This window comes from Mirounga leonina, unplaced genomic scaffold (genome assembly GCF_011800145.1).
Source record: "Mirounga leonina isolate KUSES-001 unplaced genomic scaffold, KU_Mleo_1.0 Mir_151, whole genome shotgun sequence".
In the NCBI taxonomy this organism is placed as follows: domain Eukaryota; kingdom Metazoa; phylum Chordata; class Mammalia; order Carnivora; family Phocidae; genus Mirounga; species Mirounga leonina.
This window is the reverse complement of record NW_023270377.1, coordinates 57084741-57107402: the sequence shown is the minus strand read 5'-3', so window position 1 is coordinate 57107402 and position 22662 is coordinate 57084741. Positions and strand designations below refer to the sequence as shown.

The following is a 22662-nucleotide window of genomic DNA, read 5'->3' as shown; positions in this document are numbered from 1 at the left end:
GAAATGAGGTTTTTTTACCAACAGAAAAGAATGAAATTTACAACAATGCAGCTCATGATTTATAATCAGTTTATGTTCCTATCTCAGTCTATTTGAAACTTGAAAAGCACTTTCCCAAAGAATCTTTGTTATAAGTAATAACTAGTTTCACACACTATAAAAAGTATTTTATTCCTAAAGTACCTGGTAGTACCAGTACCACTTCACCTATATCTAATATAATCTTCTCCAGCATAAATGTAGAGAGGTGTGCATCTAGCTAGGTCAATCATGGCCCAAGCATTCTAAATTGGGAAACAGATGCCAATTATATAATAGGAAATGGGAAGCTGGAGCTCAGACCCCTACTAATTGTTAATAATACATTGTTAAATCTAGAGTTATGAACTGTGAATTATGAAAAATCAAAATGTGAATTCTTCAAGATATAATAAATTAAGAAAAAGATCTATTAGGCGCCTGGTTGGCTCAGTCGTTAAGCGTCTGCCTTCGGCTCAGGTCATGATCCCAGGGTCCTGGGATTGAGTCCCACATCAGGCTCCCTGCCCGGCAGGAAGCCTGTTTCTCTCTCTCCCACTCCCCCTGCTTGTGTTCCTGCTCTCGCTATCTCTGTCTCTGTCAAATAAATAAATAAAATCTTAAAAAAAAATAAGATCTATTAATAATAAATTGTCGAGGCACCTGAGTGGCTCAGTTGGTTAAGTATCTGCCTTCAGCTCAGGTCATGATCCCAGGGTTCTGGGATCAAGCCCCGAGTCTGGCTCCCTGTTCAGCAGGGAGGCTGCTTCTTCCTCTCCTCCCTACTTTTTTTTTTTTTTAAGATTTTATTTATTTGTCAGAGAGAGAGAAAGAGCACAAGCAGGGGGAGCTGTAGGCAGAAGGAGAAGAAGGCTCCCTGGTGAGCAAGGAGCCCAATGTAGGACTCGATCCCAGGACCCAGGGGTCATGACCTGAGCCGAAGGCAGACGCTTAACCGACTGGGCCACCCAGGTGTCCCTCTCTCCTCCCTACTTGTGCTCTCTCTCACTATCTTGGTCTCTCTCTCTCAAATAAATAAATAAATAAATAAAATATTTAAAATAATAATAAATTGTCTCTAATGTTCTAATTATCTGATTCTTACCAGGTAATACATGCTCAGAGAATGCCAACTCTCATATTAACACTAGCTACATTTCTTTTCTTTTTTTTTTTTTTAAGTAGACTCCACACTAGGTGTGGAGCCCAATACAGGGCTTGAACTCACAACACTGAGATCAAGACCTGAGCTGGGATCAAGAGTCGGATGCTTAAGCAACTGAGCCACCCAGGCACCCCAGCTACATTTCTAAAATATGATCATTACAGTGTCAAAAATCAGAGCAAAATCCAAAACAAAATGGTATTTTTAAAGGTTTGTTGATCTATTCTATACTATTTTCCAATTCCATCACTAATACGGACAGCAGAGAATTCACTATAGTGAATTTTCTTGCTCCAGAAATAGGACGGTAGCATACATGAGGACTTAAAATGAAAATTACTGGGGCGCCCGGGTGGTTCAGTCATTAAGCGTCTGCCTTTGGCTCAGGTCATGATCCCAGGGTCCTGGGATCGAGCCCCGGGTCGGGCTCCCTGCTCGGTGGGAAGCCGGCTTCTCCCTCTCCCACTCACCCTGCTTGTGTTCCCTCTCTCACTGTATCTCCCTCTGTCAAATAAATAATAAAATCTTCAATATATATATATATATATATATATATAAAATAAAAAAAAAAGATGTGACCTAAGCCTATAGGAAGAAATTGATACTACAATTAGCTCATCTGATTGAACTTTTAACCAAAGAAGTAACCCTTTTAAAAAAAAAACAAAAGCATGGGGCGCCTGGGTGGCTCAGTCGTTAGGTGTCTGCCTACAGCTCGGGTCATGGTCCCAGGGTCCTGGGATCGAGCCCCGCATCGGGCTCCCTGCTCGGCAGGAAGCCTGCTTCTCCCTCTCCCAATCCCTCTGCTTGTGTTCCCTCTCTCATTGTATCTCTCTCTGTCAAATAAATAAATAAAATCTTTAAAAACAAAAAAAAAACAAAAACAAAAAACTCTGAGACTAAAAGAGAGTTATGAACAAAAGGCAACAATCAAGGCTTATTTATTTATTTTTTTTTTTTAAAGCAAATGCTTTTTTTTTTTTTAAAGATTTTATTTATTTATTTGAGAGAGAGTGAGAGACAGAGAGCATGAGAGAGAGGAGGGTCAGAGGGAGAAGCAGACTCCCCGCCGAGCAGGGAGCCCGATATGGGACTCGATCCCGGGACTCCAGGATCATGACCTGAGCGGAAGGCAGTCGCTTAACCAACTGAGCCACCCAGGCGCCCTCAAGGCTTATTTAAATACTACTGGTGAGAAGTATATTTCGGCAACAAGACAGGTTTAACTTGTACCTGCCTATAGGTCTTTAAATATTATTCTTATATCACATTCAGACTAAACATTTTTTAATAAAGAAGAAACGCTTGCTAAATAGCCACAAGAATCATTACTGGTTACTTAGAGCACCATTAGCCAAATCAGTAGCTTTTAAATGCCTGCCTGTAACATAATTAGCTAAGAACGTAAAGACGTGCATTACCAGGCCTCTTTCCAGACCTGGTGTAAGTACCAGTATTTTGAAAATATCTCACGTGTTGCATATGTAAAGTCATGTTTTGGACCAACGCTGCATTCTGACTCAGCTAACAACTCACTAAGTAATATTGACTGTTGTAGAATTTATACTGGCAATCTCTCAGAGTCTGGTAACAATCCCAGAATTCTAGGAATGAAAATTAAAAAGAAATCACTACTTTCTTTTTTTTTTTAAGGTTTTATTTTAAAGTAATCTCTATACCCAATGTAGGGCTCAAATTCACAACACCGAGATCAAGAGTCACATGCTCTTCCAATAGGCCAGTCAGGTGCACCGAAATCACTGCTTTCTATAAAGCTAGCTTTTAATTTCAATCCTGTTAAGTGTCACAGTACTTAATTTAAAATAATCTGTATATTTATAAAGTTCTTCTGTGTATTTATAAAGTTCTAGTCCACCTACTTTCAAAAAGATTCTGAAGCTCAATACAATTTTTAAAATTAACATATATAATAAGGCAGATAATTTTTTAAAAAGAGAACTCACATTCAGATTATGATCTTTAAATACCGTGTCCTTTAAAAATAACCAGGACTGGGCACCTGGGTGGCTCAGTCAGTTAAGCGTCTGCCTTCGCCTCAGGTCATGATCTCAGGGTCCTGGGATGGAGCCCCGCATTCAGCCCAGCTTCTCCCTCTCCCTCTACCTGCCTCCCGCTCATGCTCTCTCGCTATCTCTCTCTCTCTCTCTCTCTCTCTCTCAAATAAATGAATAAAAAAGAAATAACCAGGACTCCTTGGAGAAATGGCTAGTTCTAGGTCTGGGACCAGAAATGTGAAGATAAGTCTCAATTTTTCCCACAGAAAAGAAGGAAGCTATGAAAGATCACAAAGTCTTATCAAAAGGACTCTAGGGCGCCTGGGTGGCTCAGTTGGTTAAGCAACTGCCTTCGGCTCGGGTCATGATCCTGGAGTCCCGGGATCGAGTCCCACGTCAGGCTCCCTGCTCAGCGAGGAGCCTGCTTCTCCCTCTGACCCTCCCCCCTCTCATGTACTCTCTCTCATTCTCGCTCTCTCAAATAAATAAATAAATCTTTAAAAAAAAAAAAAAAGGACTCTAAAGCCAACTTGAATAGCCAAAAATAGATCAATCTGGGCATCAATAAGAACAGCTAATGATAACTGTAACAAATCAAATAACTTTTTTTTTTTAAAGATTTTATTTATTTATTTGACAGAGAGAGAGAGAGCGAGAGCAGGAACACAAGCAGGGGGAGTGGGAGAGGGAGAAGCAGGCTTCCTGCCAAGCAGGGAGCCCGATGTGGGACTCGATCCCAGGACCCTGGGATCATCACCTGAGCCGAAGGCAGACGCTTAACAACCGAGCCACCCAGGCGCCCAAATCAAATAACTTTTTATCCACGAGTTGTCAATAATCCGCAACAAAACCAAACCAAAAGAAGCCCTCTCTGGCCACCTTTTAAGGATGCTAGGGTGATTGATTCTTTTGAAGATTAAGTAAAGCACTTATTTCCTATATGAACTGTACTTTTAGAGTAACAAATACTTGATTAAGAGGAGATTATCTTACGGGCATATTCTAGCCAATAAATGAGGAAAGAATAAGAAATTTAGAATACTACCATTTTGCAACCCCTAAGAAATTAATGGATCTGGGTAATGATCACCAATGACAGTTAATACTGCAAAAAGAAAAAGAAAAAAAAAACACAAGAAATAGAGTGCCTCCTAACAGAAGAAAAGAAGTATATACAACATCTTTCAAGTATTAACATAAAAATTATCTGATCAAAAATTATCTGATACTAATCTAAACAAGCCTTTGGATATTACCACCACTTTATAGGAAATAGGAAAGAAGAATATATTAAATGACACCACAGAGAAGCAATCAACAAAATTCAGACTTTGGAAAATTCTATAAGACAAACAACCAGATTTCTTCAAAAAGTCAATTGGGAGAAGGCAGAAATTCTGTTTCTGGGTGAGATGCACACTCACAGCATACTAGAACTCTTACCCAGAACTAGAAAAGCCATGTAAATGCACAATACGAAAACATCTATTTGAAGAGGCTAGAAATCTGGAAATGGAAAAAAATGTCAAAGAAGTGATCTGTGACCACTTTGACCCTGGGAACATTTGCCCATTCAAGACAGAGGAAGGAGGCCAAGAATCCAGGCGTTACACTCATGGAAAGCTAATGCTGGAGGGCAGAGAACCCAGCAAAGCCTCCAGGGGAGTCTTAGACCTCAAGAACATGGCCAGTTTTCACCTGAGGATATTTCTCCCAAAAGGGAAAACTACAAAATGTGCTTAAGTAAATGGTGACATAAATTGGCCCACTCCCCTGTACCTTTACTTCCCTCCACACAAAAAAATAAACTGGTTGCCAGAATAACCCATCAGTCCTTATTTATCTAAAATTTAACTAAAATATTTTATATCTACAACGAAAATATTACAAAATAATATTACAATAAAGGTACTTAAAGTAAAATGTAAATATGTTAATTAATCCAAACATATATAGAACACTTGCGCCTTTTTGGTAGGGACAAAAATTTTTTTTTATATTGTAGTTTAAAAATTGCTCATTGTTATTATTACAGTCATACTAATTACAATATAAAAAGGCCAGAGAGGATTTATGGACTTGTTTTCAAATTTATGGCTATCACTAAGATAGTATTTTTGACTGTCTACCTTAACAAAAATGTTTTATACTAAAGGGAAAAAGTTATCCCTTAAAACATAGAGAAAAAGATAGCAAAAGAAAGTCCCATTATCTCTTAGACTGAAAAATGTCTTACGTACAGCCAAACTAAACTTGGAAGACAAATCTCTACTTATATAAAATATCTCATCTTGGTCATGGATTTTAAATTTCATAAAGTCTAAGTCATTTGTACCTTCCAAGAGTTATAAATACAAAAAAGTAAAATGAAATAAGGAACAAGAAAAAGGAAAAATTTCTAAGGATTATTACTATAGGCTTCAGTGGCGAGTTAAGACATTTTAATCTATTCAAATCTATTAAAGGAAAGCCTTGTGAATTTAAAAGTTTTGGCCTATGTCTAGAGTGTTAAAACCCATAAGACTTTTTGTGAGAATTTTACACACATACACACATACAAACACAGACATATTTAGATCCCTTAAGGTTATTATTAAAGCTTCAAAATAGGAGGGCACCTGGGTGGCTAAGTGGGTTAAGCGTCTGCCTTCGGCTCAGTCATGATCCCAGAGTCCTGGGATCGAGCCCAACATCTGGCTCCCTGCTCAGCGGGAAGCCTGCTTCTCCCTCTGCCTGCTGCTCCCCCTGCTTGTGCTCTCTCTCTGTGTCAAATAAAATAAATAAAGTATTTTTTTAAAAAGCTTCAAAATAGGAGAAAGATTCAAAATTGTAAGAATTTTTCTTATGAAAGAATGGGCTTACATAAATATTATTTCAGCAATGATAGCATTAAAAAGAAAAAAGTGACTAGACTTAATGAATGCCTCTCTCCATTTAGGACCTAAATATTTTGAAATTACATGTTTTACTGTAATAAGTAAACCTGACCGAAAAGATGTCTTATCTAAAACCTTATGCAAAATTACAATATGTATTGGGAAGTCAGGATGCCAATGCAAATCCCACAGCATTCCAAATTAACCATTTATAAAACAAACATCTAAAACATGGAAAAAAGTAGAATGGCACTTGTAATGATTTGTACATGAGTTAATTCAGTCTCCAAAAGGCCGGGGGTGGGGGGGGCCACTCAAAAGCAAGAGAGTGAACAATTCTCAGGCTCACACAGAGCTTGGAATAGTTCACAGTCCTACCAGCCAGAGTAGAGAGATCATACAATATAAGGGAACTTGGGCAGAGTTCTCAAAAAAGTCGAATCTTATATGAGGGCTAAAGTAACACCAGAGCAAAAACTATTATGAATTCATCATAAGAAAACATAATAGCAAACCTCAAAATAATCAAAATGATACACAAATAACTAAATGCCAGAACATAGTTGAACACTCTTTAAAGGAATACTATAAAATGCAGCACTCAACATAAAATCCAATGTCTGGAATCCCACAAAAACCACAAGGCATGCAAAGAAGGTAAATATAGACCAAAATCAGGATAAAAGCCAATAAATACAAACAAATCAGGTAATGATAGAGATAACAGAATTAGCAGATAAGGCCCTAAAGTAAATGTTACACATTTTTTTAGAATTTTCTGAAGGACATAAAGGGAAATATGAAGACAATGAGGAGTGAAATGAAAGATATGAAAACTATGCAGACAGAACTATTGTAGGAAAATACATTTGAAATAAAATGAAATTGAAAAACACACTGAATATGATTAGCTCCCGATTAGACACTGCAGAAAAAAAGATCAAGGAACATGAAGACAGAGCAACAGAAACTACCAAATGAAGCATAGTGGAAAAAAAAAAGATTGGAGGAAAAAAACCAGAGCCTCAGTGGAATACTATCTAGATAACTAACCCACTTAAAATAAGAGTCCCAAAAGGAGAGGAAGGGGAAGAGGGGATGGGAGCATTTGAAGAAATACTGGCCAAATATGTTACAAATTTAATGAATATCATAAACTCACAAACCTAAAATCTCAACAAACACCAAGCAAAAGTAGCATAAGGAAAATCACACCAAAGCACACGATAATCAAATTGCTGAACACCAGTAGTAGAGAAAATTTTAAAAGCAACTAAAGGAAAAAACAAGACATTATGTACAGAGAAACCAAGATTAAGAATGACAATAGTTTTCTCATTGGAAAGCTAGAAGAAAATGGAAGGTAACTTCAAAATGCAAAAAGAAAAACTGTCCATGGAATTCCCCCCTGTGAAAATCTTTAAAAAATGAATGTATAACAACCACATGAAAATATGCTCAATATTATTAGGCATCAAGGAAATGCAATTCAAAACCACAATAAGATATACTTCACACCTTGGCTATAATAAAAAAGATAGTAACAAGTATTGGTGGGAAGGTAGAGAAACTGGAACTCACATACACTGTTGGTGGGAATATAAAATAGCACAGTTGCTTTGAAAAACAGTTATGCAGTTCCTCAAAGAGTTAAACATAAGGTCACCATACAAGGCAGAAGTTTCACTGCTAAGTATACAAGAGATGAAAACCTATGTATACACAAAATTTTGTGTATTCCAAGGCTGGAGCAGAGAAAAGTACAAATAGCCTGGAACATACTGTGGTACAAAAAAGTAGAAAGTACTCAAAATATAGAGAACCTAACAAAAGGAATATGAGTGAACAGGAAGGTTCTCGATGGCCAAATATGGGCAATTTGAACAACAAAATAAGTAATAATAGTAATAGATTATAACCAACAGAATAAACTAGGAATCCAATCCTGGTATAAACAAATTATAATCAAATACATGAAAAATGGGGAGCTCTTCTTTTTTTTTTCTTTAAGATTTTATTTATTTAACAGAGAGAGCACAAGCAGGGGGAGCGGCAAAGGGAGAGGGAGAAGCAGACTCCCCGCTTAGCAGGAGAGTGGGGCTCAATCCCAGGACCCGGGATCATGACCTGAGCCGAAGGCAGGTGCCCAACTGACTGAGCCACCCAGACTGGGGAGCTCTTCTTTACAAAAGAATTCAAGCAAACAGAATTTCTATTATTCCTTTTATAAACTGTTCCTACTATAAATGTAAAAGCAACAAAGGAATCTTTAAAATCACCTTTTGATAAACACTACAATAACTATTTCTTTTTTTTTTTTAAAGATTTTATTTATTTATTTGAGAGAGAGAATGAGAGACAGAGAGCATGAGAGGGAGGAAGGTCAGAGGGAGAAGCAGACTCCCTGCCGAGCAGGGAACCCGATGTGGGACTCGATCCCAGGACTCCGGGATCATGACCTGAGCCGAAGGCAGTCGCTTAACCAACTGAGCCACCCAGGCGCCCCTACAATAACTATTTCAAGCAAGAATCATTAATACATGCCAATACTAGGGGCAAACATATGAGAAAATACTATTTACAGAACTTCAAAGTATCTCCCACAAGATATTTATTCATTGAAATGGGAAATACAGTAACCCTTTCAGGGAAGAAATTTGTCAGACACCTCCTCAGACAATTTATCAAAGTTAACATCACTAGTAATAGGACAAATCAACATCATGTGCTTCCTGATATGATGTACTAAGAAGTACATGTCACTTCTGAACCCCAAAATGCATAACCTGAATTTAATCAAAAGAAAACATTAGACAAACCCATCTCATGCAGTGACAGCAACCAGAAGAGCTATCTCAAGACACAGTAAAGTCTGGAATATCAAAATACAGTTTCTCAAACAAAGGCAATTACAATGGAGCAAAGATAATCTTTTGAAGAAACAGTGCTGGAACAACTGGACATCCACATGCAAAAAAGAAAAACAAATCTAGATACGGATCTTACACCCTTCACAAAAATTAACTGAAAATGAATCACAGACCTAAATATAAAACACAAAACTACAAAACTTCTAAAGGATAGAAGAAAACATAGATGACTTTGGGTATGGTGATGATTCAGTTTGCAGATACAACACTAAAGGTATGAGCCATAAATAGAGAAGCTGGACTTCACTGAAATTAAAAACTTTTTTTTTTTAAGATTTTATTCATTTATTTAAGAGAGAGAGGGACAGCAGGGGCAGGAGGGGTAGAAGGAGAGACACAAGCAGACTACCTGCTGAGCGCAGAGCCGGACACAGGGCTAGATCCCAGGACCCCAAGATCATGAACCAAGCCAAAAGCTGATGCATAACCAACGGAGCCACCCATGTGCCCCTAAATTTAAAAACTCTGCTCTGCGAAAGACAATGTCAAGAAAATGAGAAGACAAGCTAGAATGGGAGAAAATATTTGCAAAAGACACATCTGATAAAGAATCGTTATCCAAAATATATGAAGAACTCTTAAAACTCCACAATAAGTAAACAAACAGGGGCACCTGGGTAGCTCAGTCGGTTACGCATCTGCCTTCAGCTCAGTTCATGATCCCAGGGTCCTGGGATTGAGCCCCACGTGGGGCTCCCTGCTCTGCAAGAAGCCTGCTTCTCCCTCTTCCCCCTCTCCTCTTGTTAATCTCTCAAATAAATAAATAAAATCTTAAAAAAAACAACAACCTGATTTTTAAAAAAAGACCAAAGATTTTAATAAATACCTCAATAAGAAGATATACAGATGGCAAATAAGCATATGAAAGATGCTTCACATTATATGTCATCAGGGAAATGCAAATTAAAATAATAATGGGATACCACTACACACCTATTAGAATGGCCAAAATCCAGAACACTGACAACACCAAATGCTGGTGAGGATGTGGAGCAACGGAAACTCTCATTGACTGCTGGTGAAAATGTAAAATGATACAACCACTTCAGAAGTTTCTTATAAAACTAAACATACTCTTACCATATAATTCAGCAACTGTGCTCCTTGGTATTTATCCAAAGGAGCTGAAAATTTATGTCCGCACAAAAACCTGCACATGGATATTTATAGCAGTTTTATTCATAACTGCCAAAACTTGGAAGCAATCAAAATATCCTTCAGTTGGTGAATAGATAAACTACAGCATATCCAGAAATGGAATATTATTCAGCACTAAAAAGAATAAGCTATTTAACCATGAAAAAACATGGGGAAACTTTAATGCATATTACTAAGTGAAAGAAGCCAATCTGAAAAGACTACATACTATAAGATTCCAACTATATGACATTCTAGAAAAGGCAAAATTATGGAGATAATGAGAAGATTAATGGTTGGGGGAGGGTAGGTGAATAGGCAAAGCACAGAGCATTTTTACGGCAGTGTGAAATTACTCTGTATCATACTATAATGGTAGATACATGTCAATATGCATTTGTCTAAACCCATGGAAGGTACAATGCCAAGATTGTACTCTACGGACTTTGGCTGATAATGATGTGTCAATGCAGGTTCAGTTGTAACAAATGTAACACTCTGGTGGGAAAATGTTGACAATAGGGAAAGGCTGGGCATGTGTGAGGGCAGGGGATACATAAGAAATCTCTCTGGGGGGGATGAGGTATTAAGGAGGCTGATGGGCATTAAGGAGGGCACATGAAGTGATGAGCACTGGGTGTTACATGCAACTGATGAATTACTGAACACTACATCTTGAAATTAATGATGTACTATATGTTGGCTAACTGAATTTAAATTACAAAAAAGAAATTTAAAAAAAATCTCTGCCTTCCCCTTATTTCTGCTGTGAACCTAAAACTGTTCTTTTAAAAAAAGGTAGTTTCTGGGGCACCTGGATGGCTCAGTCAGTTAAGCATCTGACTCCTGATTTCCGTTTAGGTCATGATCTCAGGGTCCTGGGATCAAGTCCCAAGATGGGCTCCATGCTCAAGAGGAAGTTTGCTTGGATTCTCTCTCTCCCTCTGCCCCCACTCATTCGCTTGCACTCTCTCTCTCCCTCTCTCTCTAAAATAAATAAATCTTTAAAAAAATTTTAAAAAGGAAGTTTCTCCCCAAAGCCTCCAAGCCTCACAACCACAATACTACACTGACCCAAGAGGAGCTAATTTATAAAGGGTCACTGAGGTTAAAAAAAAAAAAAAAAAAAAAAAAAAGTAGGGTGCCTTGGTGGCTCAGTCAATTAAGTGGCTGCCTTCAGCTCAGGTCATGATCTCAGGGTCCTGGGATCAAGCCCCACATCGGGTTCTCTGCTCAGTCAATGGTGAGTCTGCTTCTCCCTCTCCCTCTGTGATCTCTCTAGCTTTCTCTCTCTCAAATAAATAAATAAAATCTTAAAAAAAAAAAAGGCAAAACAAATCTAGAAACGAAATCTTCATATTCTTGGGTTTGGTATTGTTTCGACTTCATTAAAAGCAGTCATTAAAACATGCGTCCTTATCATTAAGCCTACACACTACATCGAGGGGGAAAAAACTACCCCATTCATAAATAATTCCTGAGTGCCTAACAAATTCCTAAAAATTCTAAGTGTTCTGAGAACCTGGGGGCACCTGGGTTAAGCATTTGACTCTTGATTTTGGCTCAGGTCATGATCTCAAGGTCCTGGAATCGAGCCCCATGTTGGGTTCTCACTCAGCAGAGTTGGCTTGAGGATTCTCCCCCTCTGCCCCTCTTCCCGCTGGCTTCTCTCTCAAATAAATAAATAAATCTTAAAAAAAAAATTCTAAGTGCTAGAAATATAACAATAAACAAGAACAATACAATCCTTGCCTTCAAGAAATTTAAATTCTAATTGGAGGGGGTGGGGGGTGTTAAAGAGCTAATTAAATTAGATAATGCATATAAAGCACTCAAAATAGTAACTGTCATATATAAGTGTTTGATAAGTATCAGCTATTATTAGCCATAAACATTACTTTTAAGTCTTTAAGTAATCAGCCTCATATATGTTAAAAAGAAAATCTTATTTGTCCAGTTCTCCAAAAATCATGACATTCTTTAGATGGTTTCTGTACCAAATGTCCTTATTTTGATCAGGAGGCCATCTTTTAAAGAACCACCCCGTACCCAAACTATCTCTTGTAGACCTATCCAGAGGTAGATATGTCCAGTCAGACTTCTTTACACAGTAATGTGAATCACTGAGAGGTAGCAAGAGATAAGAAACGCTCAGTTCATATGGCTGAGCTCCATAAGGATGCATCTCTATCAGCATTACCCCAGTTCCTGTCCTTCCCGAGGTCTGCTGTTCAGGTTGTCCTTCAATTCTATCCTTCCAATAACTCTCTTTTTTCTGTTTAAAACAGCCAGAACTTGTGGATCTTACAAAGAACCCTAAAGAACCCTATCTGATACAGTTAGGTAATGTAAGATCACCCTACAAAAAGGAGTGTTCACAAACACAACTGCCAAAAATCAAACTGAACATTATTAAAATGAGAAAATTTTACTATTTGTAAAGTATACCTCAATAAAATGGGGGGGGGGAGGATAATGGGATGGGTATTTAATTTAAAAGCAGAGGGCACCTGGGTGGCCCAGTTGGTTAAGCGACTGCCTTGGGCTCAGGTCATGATCCTGGAGTCCCAGGACCAGTCCACATCGGGCTCACTGCTCAGTGGGGAGTCTCCTTCTCCCTTTGACCCTCCTCCCTCCTGTGCTCTCTCTCTCTCATTCTCTCTCTCCAATAAATAAATGAAACCTTTAAAAAAAATAAAAATAAAAAAATAAAGCATAAATAGCACATTTTTACTGGATAATATATTTTCTGGTTGTTTTCATATACACTGATTATACTATGTTCTATGGCCAAAATGTTCATATAAGAAACACTTCTTAAGTTGTCTCAGTTTAAAGTAGTCCCATTTAAAGTCAGCTGCACTGACTACAGTGATTTTAAAATAAGAGATGTTAATATCCAAAAACTGTCTTACTAGTGAAATAAAGCTCACAACATAATGATCATATCTTGCTTACAATTTTATTGACAACACCCTACAGTACTTTACTTAATTATTTGTTTTGCTTACATTTCCACTCTCTATTTAGTCTTACTTTGCAAGCAGCCTATATCACAGCAGGAAACCCCTTCAAAATGCAAACCTCTCCAGCTCCAGGAAAGACTGAAATTAGGACAGCCACACTTGCTCACGTTTTACATCACAAGAATTTAAGAACTGCCATACTTGGCCATCCCATGCCTCATTCACTACAAAATCTCTAGGACAGGGACTCCAAGGAACACATGAAAAAACATAGTTATCCTACTTGCCACCAATCGAAAAGCACATGCCAAAATATATCCATTCGCCTTAATAAATCCATATTGGATCTCTTACCATTAGTACACCGTAATCACTTTTGAAACATTTTATATTTTAAGGTTAGTAAAAGGTATTAAAATAGAAGGACAAATAATGAAAAAAGTAGACTAAACATCTAAACTGCACATGTGTGGGTTATATAACAAGCTCTACATGTATTTCCCACTACTGCCTTATTTGCAAATAAAGGATTCATTTCAATTTTAAACATTACAAAACTCAAAGTTTTGCTCTGGTACCTTTCAGATTTAGCCACTTGATAACAGATACCCTTTTATCTAGCAACTTCCAATATTAAACTCAAAATTGTTACTTTCTTCTCCAGTAAAACTTAAGCCATCTGACCCCTGATCTCCCAAGAATCTAATCAACTTTATACTGGGGCTTTTAGAACTAATTCCCAAAGTATCCTATTATAGCCAGCATAGGTAGGCACCCTACATAGCCAGCGAGCATATAAATCAAATTTAAACCACTTCAATTCCACTTAAATTCAATACTGAGTGTCTCCCAATAGTATCTCAAGCAAACAGAGCTGATCTGGTTCAACTTAATGTTTCCATTCTCATTGCTTCTTTCTCTAGTTTAGCAAAACAACAGAAGTAATTCAAGTTTCAACACAGTATCCATGTAGAAGACCAAAAATAAAATACATCCAAATGAAAACCTTGTTTTGCAACATTAATATTCCAGCTTCCCAGCTTCTCTTCTTCAATTTAAGTTTTAATTACCACATGAGTTCCCTTTCCTACAACAAGACCCAAAATATTTACAAGAGGAAAAAGAGAAAAGCCCAACGTTCACCTACCCAACATTTGGCAATCCAACAATACCAATTTTCAAGGAGGTTCCAAATCTTCCAATGATTGGGGGTGGTTTAATTCCATCACCTCCCTTTTTGGGGGGCATCTGAAATGTCAAAACAAACATACATATAAACAAAATTTTTTTATACTCCCCATTAACCAAAAGCACATTTCATCACACAAAATACACTACTGGGTAACAAATTAAGAATAAAACATACTGTATATACCAATCCAAAACCAACACGGAGCTAAATCCACTTTTTCAACAAAAATGTAAAAAGTTCTAGAAGTAGATCTGATTCTGATAGCTGTCAAGGCAGTCACTCCTAAGAAGTCCTGGAAAGATTAATCTAAAAATATGTGGCACCATAAATCAAAAATAAACTTAAACAAAAATAAACTTAAAATTTAGCTGCCAATCTTCCATCCATACTGTTCACAAAACACTTTCTTTCTTAATCTGATACATGGTTACGAGAATGAAAGCATTCAGAAGCAGGAGCACAGATAAGACAGTCAAAGAGAATCCATTCTAGTACTACCAGCAACCAACTCACCTCCCCCCAAACCATGCCTCTTACCTGGAACCTTCCCATTTTCCCCACAAGCACCATTTTCACACGGATGAACACACACACCAGTATCAGGGTCTTTCCGACCAAGTCTCTTCCACCTTTGGCACCGTAAGTACGACTCCACGGTCCAGAATCTACCTCCAGTTCCTTCTAGTCGTACATGAATCCACTAACTCTTTTTATTTACAAATTGAAACTTTCCAGGTCCCTGCTTATCTGGCTCCAAGTTCCTCCTTGCAGAATCAATACCACTTTACTACTGCAAGCTGAACTCACGAGGGCTGCTAACCTGATATAAGCTGGGAACTAAAACTGTCCCTGTCTTCTGGCGCCTGCTGAGCCTCCAGCGGCCACGCTGAGGCCCTGCTCATGAAGTGATAGTCCAGCGTCTTGATCCCTGACCCCTAGGACCAGGGATCTCCCTTCTCGGGGTCTTAACTCACACCTGTTCCCAGCCAAAGCCCAGGCCGCCGAAGCACAAGCCGAGCCTCTCCTGTCCCCTGGCCTCCTACCGTGGGGCGGCCGGCAGCCCTGCCAAAGCGGGCCTCCACCCAACATCTCACTCGGTGGATTGGGCCACTGGTCGTCCCGGCCTCTGCAGAAGGCTTCCCCCAGAGCGTGCCGGGGTGAGGCGTGGGCCGCTCTCAGAACGCGCGGCCTAGTCCAAGAGCGCCTCATTCATCCACACACCCCTCGCCGCCCCCTGCCCTCGCCCATCCCGGCCACCCGGCCTTGGCCTCACACCCGCCTCAGGGCCACCGGCTGGGGCGCCGAAGACTAGGCGGGGAGCGCGCCCGCGGGCTCCCGGAGGGACTCACCGTGCTCGGGGAGGGCGATGACACGGGGTCCCAGCGGCAGCGGGAGACAGATCCTGCCGGCAACGGGAGGCGGGGAGGAAGGAGGAGAAAGCACAGGCCCGGCCCCTCCGCCGAGCAGCACGCACGACGGCGGCGGCGGTGGTGGTGGCGGCGGCGGAACGGGCGGGCCGGGCGCCGGGCGGCACCTGCGCGCAGACCGCGCGCCCCGCCCCGCCCCTCGCTCCCGCCCGCCCCGTCCATTGGTCCGACCAGCCAGGAGGCGGGAGCAGGGTGGGAGGAGTCACGCGGCGCCGGGGCGGGCGGGAGGGGGTGCCTGAGCCAGAGCCAGTCTGACTGCCTCCTCAACTTACACACACACGTACCCCCCCTCCCCCACGCTAGCACCGGGAGCTCGCGTCTTCCGCCCTCTCCGCACGTGGAGCGTCTCCGCTTCCCTCCTGGAGCGCGCCCCGCGTTGCCGCACGCGCTCTCTCGTTGGCCTGCAGCCCCACAGATCACCCGCGGGATCTCGAAGCACCCTCGGCCTAACACCCCCCCCGCCCCCCCCCCCACACACACACCCCCCCCCCGCCCCGGAGACGGATCTCCTGGGGTCTGGCGAACAGCCACGCCAATCCTGCGGACCTCCTGGCTGCAAACCGGGCCCTCGGGGACAACGGCCCCAGCCCGCCATCCTTTCCCTGTAACTTTCTTCAGCCAATCCAAATGCTGTTAAATAAACTTTCTTAAAGGAAAAAAAGGCGGGGCGGGGAGGGGGAGCGGCAAGGGAAGCTTATGATCTAAGGATTCCTTCATCACTTTGTGGTTCAGGGGTTTTACCGGCACTAGATCCCATAACACGTTTAATAGAGCCAGCTTCCCCGCTTTTCCTCTGGATGGTTATGAGCAAGGGCCTTTGGAATTTGGGAAGCAGGTTCCCATCTGGATTCCACTCTTGTGATCCTGGATAAAGTACCTCTCTGGGCTTCAATTTCCTTTTAGATAGAAGTGAGACTATTGAGATCCATGTGTAAAGCTTGCAGCAACAGTACCTGGCACAACAGGAAAGGTTCATAAATAGTAATAAAGGGTAGTGTTAATATTAAAAGATTTCATCCCATCCCGCCCACACCTACCTGTACCATGAGCTCCATCTGTAAAAGGAATTCTTTCCATAAACTTTCAAGCATGTGTTGCAAGAATGTAATACTTTCCCAAAAATTGTGACCCTAGATGCTTCTTTCAAGAAGTCTAGTTCATGGGGCACCTGGCTGGCTCAGTTGGTAGAGCATGTGACTCTTGATCTCGGGGTTGTGAGTTGGATTCCCATATTGGGTGTAGAGATTACTAAAAAATAAATAAAACAAAGAGGCTAGTTCATAATAAAGAAAAAATATGAATTGGTTGCTATCCCCATTTTATAGATGAGGGAACAAAATCAGAAAGGTAATGTGATTTGGATATGTCACACAACTAGTAAATGGCAGAAACCAGATTTCAGACCCCAATCTAACTGAAAAATCCGTTCCCTTTCAGTAAAATTTTTTCTAATAACTCCTTATAAGCAACAACTGAGCCATTATTTATAATAAAATTACATTAAGGTTTATCTTAGCCCTATGAGAGTGACCTACTGAGGCAGGTTAAAAAGCTTTTTCTGTAAATTTGGAATTCTCAAAGACACAGTCAACTTGATTTTATTTGTTTAATATCATTCATCAACATGCACTATTTATATTCTCTCAATCTAACTCCCCTGTTACCAGAACAATGTACTCTTTTTTTTTTTTTTAAGATTTTATTTATTTATTTGAGAGAGAGAGAATGAGAGACAGAGACCACGAGAGGGAAGAGGGCAGAGGGAGAAGCAGACCCCCTGCTGAGCAGGGAGCCCGATGCGGGACTCTATCCAGGGACTCCAGGATCATGACCTGAACCGAAGGCAGTCGCTTAACCAACTGAGCCACCCAGGCGCCCGAGAACAATGCACTCTTATAAAAGAGTCATCTGGGTACACTCTAGCTACGAAACAGAAGTAAGCTAACTAGGCCATATTTTGTACCCACCATCAATACAAACTTATGACTAGTCCTGACAGAGTAATTCCTAAATCGTTTACTGCTGTTTTAGTAGTGAGGTTCTATAGTTGCTTTTCACACTGCTGCTTGTGGAAACAGAGAGGAACCATTACTTAGAAAGCTGAAGAATCCCAGAGAGCCTACTTTGCCCAGCAACCAGCCACTCCAATACTAATTGAAAATGTTCCCCAGTCGTAGAGTAGTAGAATCATCTTCAACTTATCACTGTCTTTTGGCCAAATATAGCTACTTCTTCAATCTCAATATCGCGCAGATCTACCCATTCCCTTCAATTCACACTATCAAGTCCTTGAGTCAATTACCTGTTTTTCTATTTGCAGTTACATCTTTCTTACTTGCACTTTTGACCACCTTTAAAGTGCCTTGACAAAACAGGTCACACAGATCTCAGTGAGCTAGGCAGAGTTTCAGGAGAGGCCAATTGCTACTGCTAAGTTACCTGATAACAGAACTACATTTCCAACTCACAGTCACATAGTCACAAAAAGGGGAATCTGATTGGCCCAGTTTAGGTAAAGTTCTAACAAGGGCCCCATCAGCCTTAGCCAAGTAGGTAGAGGTTATAGAGTAGAAACATCCCTATGAGTGACCTTTACTACTAAAGCAGGCAGTTCCCAAAGATCCAGCAGGATATCTACTATTCTATATGATCAATGAAGACTCAGTGAGACAAACAGGATAATAACTTTACAGGGGAAGGGAACCACTTGCAAAAAAAAGTACCCTGGGGGATGGGAGAATTAGGGAGGTTTTGGTCAAAGAGTACAAACTTGCAGTTAAAAGATAAGTTCTGGGATCTAATGCACAGCCTTGTGATTATAGTTAACACTACTGTTTTATATACTTGAAAGTTACTAAAAGACTAGGTCTTAAATGTTCTCCTCACAAAAAAGAAACAATTGTGTGAGGTGTCAGCTAGCAATAGGGGTAATCATATTACAATGTATTTGTGTATCAAATCAACACTTTGTACACCTTAAACTTAGTTATATGTCAATTATATCTCCACGTTTTAAAGTACTCTGTATAGTTACAAAATAGCATTTTCTCTGTTACCTGTATCACATTTTTCCTCTCTACATTAAGCTATCATATATCCAGCATCCAGAAAACAGTCCCCATATATTTAGAATATCCTTTTCTTCACTTTTTGTTGTTATTCATATGAAATTATTTTCTTGAGTACCACTCCATGCCACTGCTCTAGGCTCTGAAACAGTAAAGAACAAAATAAATATGGTCTTTACCCTCAAGGAGCTTCTTAGTTTAGACAAGCAAGCAATTACACAAATAACTATATAAGAACATGGTAAAAATCTATAGAATGCCTAAGTACTTTGATTACAATTTGAAGATTTGAAATAAACCACTTTCATTTTCACTTACTTTCTGGACTTCTGATACTATATACCAGGCAGTGCTTAATCATCCCCTTTCCCTGTTCCATTAAGAGCAATACACAGATACTGTGAGGCATCAGCAAACAAACAGATTTTCAATTTTCATTCTTCCACTTAACAGAGCATGATTTTGAATTTTGGAACTATACCATAAGTTACCTGTGAACAAAACCCATATTTAAACCACTGTCCTCTATTACGGAATTGTCATAGTATTTAAAAGAAAGCTAACTGATTGGGGTACTGATTCAGGGGCAGGGAATCCTTATACCCTAAAGTAGAAAGAATTAGATATTGAGGAAGAGTGATCATGCCTGACACAATACTCACAATAGATTCACAAGTAGGTTCTATGAAGGACATTCTAAATCAATATGCTATTATCAGTATATAAAATCCTACAACCAAGGCTGCCCTTCTTTCTGAGATGATTCTTACAATAATTGTTTTTAAAGATTTTATTTATTCATTTGAGATAGAGAGCACACACGAGTTGGGGGGAGGGGGAGAGGAAGAGGGAGAAGCAGACTCCCTGACATGGGGCTCGATCCCAGGACCCTAGGATCAGGACCCAAGCCAAAGGCAGACACTTAACCAACTGAGCCACCCAGGTGCCCCTCTAAGATGATTCTTAGAGAGGAGCCATGACTGATGTTACTTTGGTGGTGCCTACTCGTCCCACAGCCCCCTCATTCTAAGAAAAATCCATTCTCCTCCCCCTAACAGAGGGATAGGCCTAAGTCTTCCCATATATAGCACATGAACCCTCTGGCTACAGCCAACTGGACTAGGGTTTGGTGAAAACCTGACCCAAGCTGGGCAATCAAGATTCTCTTTCTCTTGAGAAGTTGGGACTTAGAACATAGCAATAAATACTATTGACTGCTTGGAGAACACAGAATCAGGGCTATGTCAGACACTTTCTTGACAGGTACAGATAAAACTCCTCAAAAGAAAGAAAGGAAAAGAAAACAGGGCAGGCAGGAAAAGGGATAATGGGTAATCAACCATGTAGTCCTTTAATCACAAATTCCAACTTTCTAGTTCCAGTCTAGTCCTCCTAAAGCCCCTATATTTCTAGGACTCTATGAGATAACCCTTTGTTTCACCAAGAACTTTGGTTTTCTGTTCAAATTGATTTGCAATGGGTTTCGATTTCTTACAGCCAAATAATGGTTGCAGTAGCCAAAGCGAAGAACTTATACTGTCCTGAAAACTATTAATGTCTATTAGGGGCACAGTGATCCAATGTTCCTCTTGCCTATAGTTTTAAATTATAAGGCATTGTTTCCTGGAGTGTGTTCTGTAGAACAATGATCCTCCAAGCTGCTCTATGGAACAAGGGATTTAGGATCAGGTAAGTTTAGAAAAGTGCTGCATCCCACATCCCCCTTCAGGAGATGGATAATATACATTAGTATATTTAAGGTTCTGAGAAGTTCTGTGTAAAGAGACCTATTAAATCTCCTTAACCCAGCATTATCAAATGTGTACATACTTTTCCATATAGTACACATTAAAATCTCTTGGAACATGTGCTCTGTAAAGAAGAGCAACCCTTTGAAAGTTGCTATTATACTGATTTAGGAGAAGTACTTTTTGCTGCAGTTGAAGTAGCAAATCTGTTGAAGAGCATTCTCTTCCCTTGCTTTTTTAGCTAGTAAATGATAAAGATGACTATTTAATGAGGGAAAAAAGTGAGCACCAACGCTAAGAAAAGCACTGCTCCCACCAGACGTCTCACTATCAAGTTGAAACTTAGAATTAGAATTAAAAGTCTTGGGGCGCTTGGGTGGCTCAGTCGTTAAGCGTCTGCCTTCGGCTCCGGTCATGGTCCCAGGGTCCTGGGATGGAGCCCCGCAGCATTGGGCTCCCTGTTCGGCAGGGAGTCTGTTTCTCCCGCTCCCTCTCCCTCTGCTGTTCTCCTTGCTTGTACTCTCTCTCTCTCTGTCAAATAAATAAATAAAATCTAAAAAAAAAAAAAGAAGAAGAAGAAGAATTAAGAGTCTTGTGCTTCATTTTACTCTGAATGAGAATACAGGTGGGGTAAAAGATCCCCAAAGAGGGAGATGAAATTTGGAGGCTTTCTTGAGTGACTCTGGAAAATTATTGAGGAATCTTCCTCTAGAAACTATCTTTGGGATATCCTGATGGTCTATTGGAGAACCTCTGATTGGGATAGCCACTTTTTTTATTTTACTCTGTGCCTTTATATAAATTAACAGAACTAAAAAGCCTGCTTAACGCTTTGGTTTCCTGGCGAACTGAAGCAATAAATAATAGCTCAGGTTGTTGCTCCTTTAATGTAGAGCTGTATTAGAATGACCTAAGTATCAAGCGAAGAAGCACTACTCACAATCATCTTCAAGATCAAATGATTTTTACTGCTTCTGTTTATATATAATATAGGGGCTTTTTAGGTTGAGAAAATGAAATGGTTATTAAACCACTATTGTGCGCCAGATACTGCGTGAGCCACTTTACATTTGGGACCTATTTTACTAACTCTGTAAGTAGGTCTCTTTTACAGCCAAGAACATCAAGTCCATAAAAGGTTATTTTACTATAGTCTCATTGTTAGTAACTATTAGGCTATATAAAACCAATTCCAACTGACTCCAGAGTTCTTGTACTTTCTATTTGTTTTTTTTAAAGATTTTATTCATTTATTTTGACAGAGAAAGAGACAGCGAGAGAGGGAACACGAGCAGGGGGAACGGGAGAGGGAGAAGCAGGCTTCCCGCTGAGCAGAGAGCCCGATGCGGGGCTCGATCCCAGGACCCTGGGATCATGACCTGAGCCGAAGGCAGACGCTTAACAACTGAGCCACGCAGGCGCCCCGTTCCAGCACATTTTGCGAGTACTCAACACCAGTATCGATGGGCGGCGGAAAATAGCCTTTGCCATCACCGCAATTAAGGGTGTGGGGCGAAGATATGCTCATGTGGTGTGGAGGAAAGCAGACATGGATCTCACCAAAAGGGCCGGAGAGCTCACTGAGGATGAGGTGGAACGTGTGATCACCATTATGCAGAATCCTCGCCAGTGTAAGATCCCAGACTGGTTTTTGAACAGACAAAAGGACGTGAAGGATGGAAAGTGCAGCCAGGTCCTGGCCAAGGGTCTGGACAACAAACTTCCTGAAGACGTGGAGAGACTGAAGAAGATTACGGCCCACAGAGGGCTGCGCCACTTCTGGGGACTTCGTGTCCGATGCGCCCACACCAAGACCACAGGGCGCCGTGGCCGCACCGTGGGTGTGCCCAAGATGAAATAAATCTGTAGGCCTTGTCTGTTAATAAAATAGTTTATACACCTAAAAAAAGAAAGAGAGAAAGAAACGTGGGTATATGTGTGTGTGTTGGAGAACATATTCAATATAACAAGCAGCTTTGGTATTCAAGGACAGACGAGAGCCTGGAAACATTAAGGCTTCAGTATTCATGACATGACCAGGATTATCTAAATTGAAGCAATGATTAAGATGTTTTGCCAGGGAACAGTTTATTCAGGGAATCCTGGATGCATTGCTCTGA

The 22662-nt window shown here is 40.4% G+C and overlaps 2 protein-coding genes across 2 annotated transcripts in view; one reads left to right on the top strand and one right to left on the bottom strand.

The window, feature by feature from the left end:
* OLA1 (Obg like ATPase 1) overlaps positions 1 to 15822 on the bottom strand; it is a 187409-nt gene extending 171587 nt beyond the window's left edge. Inside the window, exons 1-2 of the mRNA XM_035007737.1 lie at positions 15649 to 15822; positions 14255 to 14355 (exon numbers count right to left, since the gene is read on the bottom strand). Of these exons, the coding sequence (XP_034863628.1) occupies positions 14255 to 14355 (101 nt within the window). The 5' untranslated portion in view covers positions 15649 to 15822. The remainder of the gene's footprint in view (positions 1 to 14254; positions 14356 to 15648) is intronic.
* Positions 15823 to 21973: 6151 nt separating this feature from the next.
* On the top strand, positions 21974 to 22451 carry LOC118011807 (40S ribosomal protein S18-like). Its single transcript, XM_035006634.1, has one exon. It carries the CDS (start codon positions 22092 to 22094, stop codon positions 22401 to 22403), a length of 312 nt encoding a protein of 103 aa, XP_034862525.1. The 5' UTR covers positions 21974 to 22091; the 3' UTR covers positions 22404 to 22451.
* The last annotated feature ends 211 nt before the right edge of the window (positions 22452 to 22662 follow it).

What these genes read in the sequence shown, in the direction of transcription:
- LOC118011807 (XM_035006634.1), top strand. Translation starts at nt 22,092, where the DNA reads ATGGATCTCACCAAAAGGGCCGGAGAGCTCACTGAGGATGAGGTGGAA.